Source organism: Marmota marmota, unplaced genomic scaffold, assembly GCF_001458135.2.
Source record: "Marmota marmota marmota unplaced genomic scaffold, marMar, whole genome shotgun sequence".
Taxonomy (NCBI): Eukaryota; Metazoa; Chordata; class Mammalia; order Rodentia; family Sciuridae; genus Marmota; species Marmota marmota.
This window is the reverse complement of record NW_026000057.1, coordinates 2,738,947-2,750,301: the sequence shown is the minus strand read 5'-3', so window position 1 is coordinate 2,750,301 and position 11,355 is coordinate 2,738,947. Positions and strand designations below refer to the sequence as shown.

The 11,355-nt window shown below is 37.9% G+C and overlaps 1 protein-coding gene across 2 annotated transcripts in view; it reads left to right on the top strand.

The window, feature by feature from the left end:
- Positions 1-11,355, top strand: part of Gypa (glycophorin A (MNS blood group)) — a 29,669-nt gene that overhangs the window by 16,299 nt on the left and 2,015 nt on the right. For both annotated transcript variants that reach the window (XM_048813461.1, XM_048813462.1), the window contains 4 exons: positions 5,026-5,115; positions 6,651-6,686; positions 8,108-8,193; positions 9,556-9,634. In XM_048813461.1, the coding sequence (XP_048669418.1) occupies positions 5,026-5,115; positions 6,651-6,686; positions 8,108-8,193; positions 9,556-9,634 (291 nt within the window). The remainder of the gene's footprint in view (positions 1-5,025; positions 5,116-6,650; positions 6,687-8,107; positions 8,194-9,555; positions 9,635-11,355) is intronic.

Sequence of the window (11,355 nt, the reverse complement as noted above, 5' to 3'; positions counted from 1 at the left end):
CCCCCGCCGCATGCACATCTCCATCTAAAACTCTAACCCTCCTTCAGTGTTCACTGACAGATATGCTGAAACATCTAAGAAATCTGGAAGGTGGGAATAACATTGGGAACCAGCAGGACTGAGTCTCAGTTCTGTCCTTACCTGCTAGAGAATCAGTTAATTTTTTTTATGATACCAAATGTCTTATTTGTAAAACCGAAGAGTTGGAGTAGGTGTTCTGTGAATAGCCTTCTAGCTGAAAGGTACATTCTGAATTCAGCAGGATAATATTTAAGCCAACCTTTAAACTGGGAACAATGGAAAGAAGTTTCTGAATGCTGTTTTAGGTACAGAAAGCTAGGAGCCCTGAGCACAAAAAATACCCAAAGGAAGAGATAAATTCTTCAGGAAACCCAATATTTAAGAAGTTTAGGCAAACTACGTTTGTTTTTTAGTAGTTACAAATTTGCTTGGATGCTTCCTATGAGTTAGTAAAAATCCCTGTTCAAAATTTACATATTCATAAATATTTTTGAGCCATGCACAACTGAATATGTCCACAGATGTCTTTTAGTTCAGCAGAGACTTAGAACTTAGGACAGGCAGATGGAAGTGTGGTTGTTGCTATCAAGTGTAGTATTTGAACATAACTTGGTGATTATTGGGGGAACACATTGTAGGACTTGAGTTTCCTTCCTTACCTGCAATCTTGAAAGTAGCTTAAGCATCTGAGGTTGAATAAACAGATATTTCTTTTGTTTGTCCTTTCAGGTAAACTGTGGGTTTTTGTTGTTGATTTGTTTTTCCCAACCAGATGCTGGTTTACTTAATTTGAGGATTGTTGATAAAATTCTTTCAATTGTCCCAAGTGAATCTTATCTTGGAATACCTAGCAAGTTATTTAAGTTTTAATTAATTACTAAAAAAAAAACGTAAGCAGAAAGAAAAGCTTATTTTTGTGATTGGAGCTATTGTTCTTTCAAGCTGACAATGTTTTATAAAGTACAGATTTTCAATAACAAGTCTCTGTGCCCTCCTGTTACTGCTAAACCAAACAGGGGTATAATTCCTGTTGGAATGCTTATGAGGTTTTCTATCTTTCTCAGACAATGGAGGAAAAACTATGACCAAGATCATTTTATAGGTCAGCTACTGTTATTAGATTATTGAGAAAATGATATTAAAAATGATTAAAATATTAAAATAAGGAAATAAGCATTTGTGCATTTATTTCCTTACTGTGTTGACTTAGGTGACTATGGAAAGAAATTGTATCAAAGCAACTAAATCTAAAGAATTAATCAAAACAAGTATTTTTAGGACCATAAATGGTAAATTTCAGTCTCAAATTTGGCCACCGATCCATTTTGTTAAGTGCAAAGATAAAACATGACGTGCTCAGATGGGACTAACGTGTGTACAGTTCTTGGAAATTGCCTCAAGGACAGTGTTCCCCTAAAGAATGTGTTGCCTTCGATGTCAGAAAGTCCCCAGGTCTGACTAAAATTTAGAACCTTGCTAGAAGTTTGGGTGGAAGGTACCTCCATCTGAGTTGGAAAGACAGGCACTGTGGCCCACCACAGGACAGGTTTTAAAGCCAGTGTCAGAGTAGGAATTCTGCTCTGTAAACTTGGACACAATTCTGCTCTGTAAACTTGATCTTTAGAACTTCAACTTCTACTTCTTCTGAACAAAATTTCCACTCAATGCTCTTTTTCCTCTGAAGAATATTCTACCTGTTTGCTAGGGGGTGAAAATTGTTTTGATAAAGTTCAAAACGTATTTAATGAGCTTTTTCTGTCTTTCTCCTGAAACATTTTCTCATTTTGTTACTGCCCCCCCCAAAGTTACATATGCTTTGCTTATAAATGTAAAATATTCTTTTTACCTTCTTTGACTTTGTTTATACTTAAAAGTATAAAAGTGCTAGTTTTAAGAGATTTAGATTATATTTGGGGGCATTGGCCATATTCCTTTTTATAAATGGCTATAATTTTCTGTCCTTCTAAGTCCCTAGGCTACAGGCCAGCTTCATGGAAGGCAACATCAGGTAGTGATAAGCACCCACTGTAAGGCCAGGGTGGTGGTGAGGTGATTTGTCCACACAGGGGCTGCTTATCCGGGCCACTCGTGATCACACGAGGGGTGCTCTTATGCAGATGTCTGGGCATGCTTTCCTTTGCCACACACTTGGTGGTTGTTGGGGGAACACATTGTAGGGTTTGAGTTTCCTTACCTTGAATTTTGAAAGTAGCTTAAGCAGCTGAGGTTGAATTCTTCTCTATGCTGTTGACCCTGGTCTTCTCCAAATGGAAATTTGATTTAAACCCCGATTGGCTTTTCATTGCTGAAGGATGAAGTCCACATTCCAAAGCCTGGTTCCTAACATGTGGTGCTTCACCTGCTTCAGCCTTGCTCTCTGCTGTGCGCCCACATCTCAGTTCTTTTTTGCCACACATCATGCCACAGCCACGAGGTCACTTGCAGTTCTCCCAGTTTCCAGTGATATCTCAAATTCCAGGACATTGCTGAAGATGCTGACTCTATATCTGCATGTCCAGAACAGTGAGCTTGGTGACATCCTACACCTCTTTCAAGATAAATTCAAAGAACATCTTTTTGAGGTCTTTCCATGGTTTCTCCATCAAATATTTAAGTGTTGTCTCCCTTGTGCCCCCACTTCTTTCACCATCCTAAAGCACTTTGGTAGACTTAAATACTTGTCCTCTACTGAGTTAGAATATCCTTGAAAAAAAAAAACTTTTGTAAATGAATGGACAAATAAATGAACACAAAAGTTCTTCAATAGCCTTCAAGGCCTAAGAAACATACCTGGATTTGAAAGAGTCAGTCTTGAGACTTTATGGGGCCTTTTCCCTATCACCCTGAGCACTGAGGACTTCATGGAGATTTCAGATTAAATCTAATGAGGGGAGATCAGGGAAGTCCTTTTGAATGAAGTGATATTGAACCTAGACTTGAAAAACAGCTAGTCGAGGTTGGGGAGGGAAGGATTTCTGGTGCAACAAGAACAGGCACAAAGGTTTGGATATGGAAAGGACGTGAGGCTTGGAACATACAGCATGCTTCCACCCCCAGAGAGAGAGGAGCAGAGTGTCCAATCAAGCAGGTGTGGACTAGATAACACAAGGCCTCCTTGGTGTCCATGAAGAACAGTGAGGTTCCATTCCACAGACTGAATGCGTCTCCCTAGTGGAGTCCCACAGAACCCCACTCGGGTGGTGCCCAAGGTCCTGTGGAACAGTTAGAAAACCTGGAAGAGGCATGTTCATAGTCACAGCTAGAACTCCTAGAGGGCCTCAGTTAAACGTTTAGCATTCAAACCGTTTAATACTCTGATCTTTATGTTTCATGCAAAGTTTTCATTAGATTTTTTTCCTTCTAGTTATAAAAGTGTGTGCTCATCATGGAAATGTTGAAAATGTTTTGTTCATCTTTTATGGACACAGATTTTTCTGATGGTTGCTCTCGTTTTCTATAACATACCCTTTGGCATTTGGCTTAATTCATTTTGTTCATTTGCAAACACAATCATTTCATCCTCTTATAATAATTTGATCACTTATAACTATTCATGTTTCACTGGACATCTTTCATGTTCCAGCATTGTTTAGTATTGAGGATATTCTAAACAAGCCAGCCCTGGAGTCTTGGGAACAAGTTTTATGTATTGGAAGAGTCCATTTGGTGTTCACAAGAGACTGTAGGTGTGTCCCCAGTGTGAATGACCTACACTGAATTGAAAGATCTACACCAGGAGTGGAGGCTTAAGGGCAGAAATCATAGAAGGGGGTGGTTGGGAATGGAAGGGCAGAGGAGGGAGCAAGCTTTATGTGCCTGTTTCAGTTGTATTCCTGTGCAGTCAGCCTGAGGCTGACCTTGAGTTCTTGTTAAAAGCCTGCCCGTTGCTTCTGAACTTCAGCACATCTGATTTCTTTCTTCTGGTTATTTTGCTATCTGTTCTCATAACACTTTCATAGATAGATATAATTTCTCAAACTGCACACCTTTACAAAATACGATGGATAGCCCATATTCACCACTCTCTAGCAGTAGGTGGTAAGCTAAAGCTCATATCTAACTTTACTAAGAGATATAGTTTATTTTTCTTCATCCATTACTATTTTTATAATTTGGGCACTCTTTTATTGATTTTAAGGAAAATATTTCTTTTCATAATGATAATCTTAATATTTTCTGAACCTCAAAAATCCCTGTCACCAGGTTAGTAGTTAAAAAAATATTTATATATTTATACCTGAATATTAAAGAAGAATTTAGAAACATTTAACAATTATTTTGCATGATATTTAGTTAATTTGTGTGGCAATTATTCATATATATGCAGTGGAATCATGTGGAAAGCCTGATTTATATTCATTAGATAATGTGTCAGTCTTACCATTAGCAATTTCAGTATCTGCTTTTAATAACCCCGCAAGTATTCATGAGTAAGAAATTGGCAAAGCGTCCTACTAAGGGAAAAGGTGTGAGAAAGTGTTGAAAAGGCCACCTATCAACTTGCATAAGAAGCAGTGCATTTTTTTAAAAAATGTAGATCTTTTCCAAGTAAAAGAACAAGGTGAAGAAAAATGTTATAAGAAGAGAAAACATTGTGGACAGTTTGGGGACAATGAATCTTGTCTCCATGATTTGGGGGCAAACGGATTACTGGCAGCTGATTTGGGTACTCCGCCCTACAGAAGCAGAGGTGTCAAAGAAGAAGTGACAGTTGTCTGTGGATTTCCCAGGAAACTGAGCGTGCAGTGACACTGGTACATCCCAGGTGACACTGTCTCTGAGGAAGCCTGCAAACAAAGCCTTCTGCCTCCAGGCTGAGGCAGGTGTTATCATTTTACAGCTGTTTAGAAAATGAGTCATACCTTATCTGTATGTCCCTGCTGGGTAGGGATTCTGGAGTTGGCCCTGGGAGGGATGTGGAATAAAACTGTCTTTGGCAATATGTTTTAGGGTTTACTCAGTCACCTCATTCTTGACCCCTTTCTCATTTTCTATTTCATACAGTAAATACTTCCCCAAAGGTCCCTCCTACAATGAGTGATGAAGAGGCTGCTGTCACCACCATAGACCCCTCCTACCCAGGAGCAAAACAAGGTTTGTTTTTATTTTAAGGATTGGATCTGAAGTTCTTATGCTGATACAGTGCTACTTAGTGGGACCTGACACCGAGAAGTACAGGCTAAGTAGACGCCTACTGCAGAGGAAGTCTCATGTTGTAGCTCCTCCAGGAAACTGTGCATCCAGCTAAGGAACCTAGGTAATGCTGAGATAGCAGTAGGGGTTAAAGAAATTAAAACTGTCTAACAAAACACAGAAATGACAAATGGGACCATTCATCCCGCACAAAGTGATCCCAGAGTGTGGTACTGAGAACATCTGTGGGCAGGTCCAGGGGCCTCAGAACTGGCTGGCCCTGTTCCCCTGTAGACCTTGAGTGAATAGTTTTGCAGGGCTTCCATCCCATAACGTTAAAAGGAAGCCAATAATGCTTGCCTCACAGTGTTTCCCGAAAGATTAAGTAGGACCTATGTCAAAGTGCATAGCTCACTGCCCTGTCACAGTGCCTCATAAGTGATAGCTGTAAACCAAGCTGCGTGCTGAGATAAGGGTGGGCAGGTGCCACAACTCTCTCCTGATGGATATTCATATGCAGTGCTACGCGCCATGTATTCTATAAGCAATGGCTAGCATGGCATTTTGCTAAATATTTTCAAGCATTAATTAATTTATCCTCACAGGAACCTGAAGAGATAAGCATCATAATCTTCTTTTTGTGGCAGGGGAATACTAAAGCACCCATAAATTAAGTGAGGCATCTACATTACTGAAAACCATCTGTTTTCTTCCAAAGCCTATATACTCTGCCACAAAGAAAGAGAGGATAAGCTTCGATGAACCTGTATACAATGAACATCTATATGTGACTGCTAAAAAATGACAAAGCATAACCAAGTCCTTGTCCACATGATGCAACATAGTGTGAAGTATGGTTTGTAATGGAATTCAAGAAAATTGTGTAGCTCTGGTAGTCAGAGGGCTTCATGGTGCCAAAGGGCATGTGGAGACAACAGAAAAAGAAATTCAAAATGTGGATGGATGGGGAAGGTTAAATTGATTAGAATCCTCAGGCAGTTCTAGAAACTTCCACAGACAGGAAATCCAGGGAGTCCATTGGTAGAAGCTCCAGTGGGACACAATAAGGATTTGGATTCCGACAGCCCTGGGGCAGAAAGTTGGATAATTGACAGCCACAGGACCCCTCTTTGGGTTGAACTAGTGTGGAAGGCTGCTCGGTGTGTCTCCTTTCTTCTTGTCATTTTTACATTTGTTTAAAAGGCTCTGCTTCTTGTGGATGTTGATAGGTGGCTCTTTCAGTACTTTCTCACACCCTTTCTCTTAATTAAATAGTTTGCAAACTTCTCTACTTGTTAGTTAAAATTGCAAACTAAAATTACTAAGGTAAGACTGACACCTTCTAATAATTTTTATTAGCTTGATGTTAAAAATTGACCAAAAACCTGTAAAGCATGGTTAAGAAAAAGAACCCCCCTAAACAATCTAATTTAAAAAAAATGGTTTCTGAGACATATCATACTTTTCTGATTTATGTTGAAATTTTGTCTTTTTAGGAAGAAATCAAATTATACACCCTTTCTCTGAACCAGGTACGTTTGCATTTGCTATGGAAAGATAAGAATTCCATTTTAAATTACATATTGCTGCTTTTAAATACCCAAGGAACAAGAAGTAGCCATATTAAAAAGCCAGAAGAGTCTATGTCCTTAACCTTAGCCACAGAAAGTTGTAAAAGCAAGTAAATCTTTTCATTTAAGAGTTAACAGAAGCCCTTCTAATTTTTAAAACAATTTGGAAAACAATACATGACCTGATAATCTTCTCTTAAGAAAAACTTCTACTTGACCATGAGAAGAGTCTCCTCCCTTATAAAAACAATTGAACCTCCCTCTTCCCTAACATAAAGAAAGCAAGGAGCTTAAAAATCACCTAATCAATTGGCACTGTGTCAAAGCTAAACACACGCCCTTCATGCCTTAGTCAGGATCCATCTTGGTCCTGGGCTCCCACACTGGGGGCTCCTTTTACCTCCACTCTAACTGGCCATGCTCCCTGCTCCTTAGGTGCTGCTATGGATCCGGCCAGTAAATTTATGTGCTGGTTTACTATTCTGCATTTCCAACTCTCCCCTCACATTTGGCCCGTGTCCACATTTCACACGGGGAAAAAAAATGGAGGTAGAACTTCATCACCATTTCATTCATTAAAGCCAAGGGGGCTACACAGCATCAGTGGGAGGACAGAACTTTTTTAAAAGCTGCTTTTGCTTTTCTAATCAAGAATAGACCTTTTCAAAATCAATTAGCCAAATAAGTACACCATCTTCTCTTATATCCCCAGCCTTCAGTTGTCTTTACGAATATGGAGATTTCCTCTAACTTAATCGGTTTAAATTGCTTCATTCTCATAATGGATTTGAAAATATTTTTGGTCACTGTATCAGTGACTGTGCATAAAAATGCTATGGAAGAAACACAAGCTCAGAGTAGAGGTGACCTGGATTCCATAGCTTCCCTGGGCTTCATTTACTATTTGTAAACTGTTTCTGCCAGTTTCCTACCAAACTTATGATTCTGCAACCTATTGACCGACCTTGGATACCTTTGATACAGTAAAACATTGTTTTCTCTCGTAATGTTCAACTCATGAAAGTGTTTGTGGTTTTCCCCCTATCAAGGTAGATTTTCTACTTAGCACATCTATGATTATTCCTTTAAAGAGCACAGGACTTGAAATCAGAGCTCTGGGGTCTTGTTTCTGTCATTAACTAGTTGTGGCTTGGGTTAAAAAAAAAAAAAAGAATTTTATCACACAGAATTCTATTTTCCCAAAAGTTTATTGTAAAAAATCCCAATTTTTGAAAATAAAATATGCATAAAATTATGCTGTATTATGTATTTTTTCTGAACAGGCAAGGAGATATCACTCATTTTACCTGTTTGATTTTTCAATTGATATGTGGTAGTTCACTTCACACTTTTGTAATTTTCCTGCTCTTTTTCTCTCACAGTGATAATATTAATTATTTTTGCGGTAATGTTTGGTATCATTGGAACAATCCTTTTAATTTCTTTCTGTGTCAGGCGACTGGTCAAGGTAAGAATTCAGTTTTTAATTTTGCTTTATTTATTGATGTGAACAATTTTCGGTGGGCTTATTCTTCTGAATACAACTAAAACACATAGAGAAACAAAACTGCATCAAACTCCAATTTTTTTCTCAACTGGACACATGAAGTCACTGAGTCACTCTAACAGAATTATTGCTTCTTCTTCCCCTCTGCCTCCTTCTCCCTTTCCCAATTTAAGGTAACCCCCATTTAGAAATCTATCCCCTATTTTCCCAAATACAGATAAAATAGTCAATTTTTTTTATTTATACTATTTACTTAGCCTACAAAATATTTAAAATAATATTATATATTTAGATGTGTTTAAAATTTTAATGCTTTACTATTCTCAAATTTCCCAAAGCAGATTTTTCAAAATCTACCCATGAATTTTTAGCCTGTGATTTTTAAAAATCTCTAAAGCTATTTTTAAATGCATGTGATACAGCTTCCCAAAATACATAACCTTCCACCTAAGACACAACATCTATCTGTGTAGTTTTGATGCTGTCCCTGGATCTGTATCCTACATCCTAAATTCCTAACTATATTAGATGGGTACAGTTGGGTGTGCATTCATCTTCTATTCTTAATCTCGCTCTGTGGTCTTTAGACCATAAGCACTATCTGAACTCTTTTTTAAAAAAGCTTATTCGCAAGGGTGACCACACAGCTGTGGTGGGGCCATATCAACATGAATGATGGCAAATCTACATACAGTGCTTCTTGTCTGCTTCCTTTTAAAGTCTTTCTCTAGGCAACTTTAATAATCACCCAATCCTATGATCTATGGTCATTTTCAAGTAAAGTTGTTTATTAACCTGAATTTTGAGAGATTTTTTAAAGTATTTGAATATGAGATGAATTCTCCTGTCTGAAGTATAAATATCAGAGGAAAATCATCTTCTATTTGAGAATACTTGCCAAAAGTATTCTCTTTTGGTCAGTGTTACAAAACCTGAAAAAGTCAATGAAATAGTTGGCAAAATCTAGAGAATTTTCTACGTGTTTACAGAAGAATTTTGTTCTGGTTAACGTAACTAAGGAATCATACCCTCATTCTTTTTATTTCTATCTTCACTATTCATTACAACAAGGACATATGGAAGAGTCTGTATATGGGGTGCTATTGCACCTACTGAATACCAAACACATTTTATTTAGAAATGTAAATGTAAGTTTAAATCAATGTTTATTAATATCTATTAAAAAAAACTCTACAAAGTGAATTTCAGCCAAAAGGAAAAAATACTGTAGAAGAAATGTTTTTAATCTGAGGTGTTTTAATTTTTTTTTGTCTTTGATTTTGAAATGTGATGCTAATGGTTTTCTGGTTTTTTTATTCATAGAAAAGTCCACCAGTCATAAAACCTGTCTCCTTGGAAGACACAGACTTGCCTTTAAATTCTGTTGAAATGGGACAGACAGGTATTTGTGTTGTCTTTTGCCTTTTGGGAGGGAAATTAATTAGTAAGCTATTTCTTTCTGAGCTGGGGAGGGGATAACCAATCAGAATTCATTTAGATTCTATTTTATTAATGTTACTTTTATAAGATTAATTTTTTGTAATGGGAATTAATTTTTTTGTAATGTGAAAATTGTCTTTATCTTAGTGAGATTCTTCCCTAGGCACAGAGTGTCTTTAAAAAAAGAAAGAAAAAGTAAATCAAATATAAGTGAAAGAGAAAAACCAAGTTCTTTTGTGTACTTTTTATTTCCCAAACTGCAGTGTTATGTATCTAGGAGACCCAACTGTGGATATAATTTGAATAGTTCGAGACGTGGAGCCAGGAACTGAATTCAAATCCATATTCCAACATTTATGAGTGTTGTAACCTTAGGCAAGCTCCCAATCCTCTTTTAACATGAAGATAGTGAAGTATCAACCTTCTAGAGCTTAGTGAGGATTAAATGAGCTACCATAGGTAAATAAAGCCTTTAAAACTGTTCTCGGCCATTTTAAGTGCCCAGCCTGGGAGCTGCAGGCTCCGTTCCTCAGTGACCTCCTCTGCACAGCTGGCCCAGCTCTGGGCCCTGTTGTCACTTCCACTCCAGGGTGTGAAGTCAATGTGGAGAACTGCAGGTACATTTTATTCGTGCAGAACAGTATCGATCCACATAGTGTTTTTCAAAAAGAGAAGTTATTGCCAACCTTTAAAAAGTTGGAGATTTTTACATTTTGAAAACAAATCCAGATATTAGTATTCCCTTGGGGGAAAATGTACCCTCATATCATCATGACAGCAATTCATAAAAGCTGAGGGGTGGCTGCTGTTTCTCCTGCTTCTCTAAATCCCCAGTCCATCGCAATTATTTCATTGATTATGACCTGTCACTAAGAAAGCGTATAGTGCCCAGCACATTTTGCCTGAAGTGTAAACCCAAGTAATATCTATTTTGGAAAAGGTCCACACCAAGAACAAATTTATGGAATGAGTTTGAGTGCTCAGCAAAAGGGATCTATTCTGCTTTCTACAAAATCAAGTCAAGTTTTTCCCATAATTATCAAAACTCATGCCAGATTGTGGATCCTGAAAACCTCCAGATTTCAGTTTCCACTCTGGATCAAGGACCTACCTTCTAAGAAATTGCTAGGTTTTCCAGACTTTGGGATCATAAAAAGTTAAAGTTTGAAAGATCTCTACCACACTACACAGTTACATGCAGGATTTGGCTCAGCAGAGTATCCTGTGAATTCTTAAAATTTAACAATGATTATTACCTAATTCCACAGTCTTAGGAAGTTCCTGTTACTAGAATGAATGGAATAGCTGCGATTCTCAGTTAAAAGGATTAATTAAACTCCATCTGCAGATACTTAAAACAACAACAAAAGCTTTTGAGTCAGATGCCACATTCACTCTTGATTACCGTATAATGAGACCTGCAGCTGGAACAAATATCTGTAAAATAGCCCTCTTCTGTCTGCCTTATTAAAAAAGAAAAAAAAAAGTTTTGATGCAATTTTTAAAATGGAAGGATTGCCACCTAAATCCTAATATTTTGTTTCCTAAATTACTGTGCACTTCGAGCTACTTACTTATTATGGTGACATTATACCTTTTTATGTGGCGCTGAGGGTGGAACCTAGTGCCTCGCGAGCGTGCTAGGTGAGCCGCTGTACCACAACCCAGCCCCCCCCCCCCCCC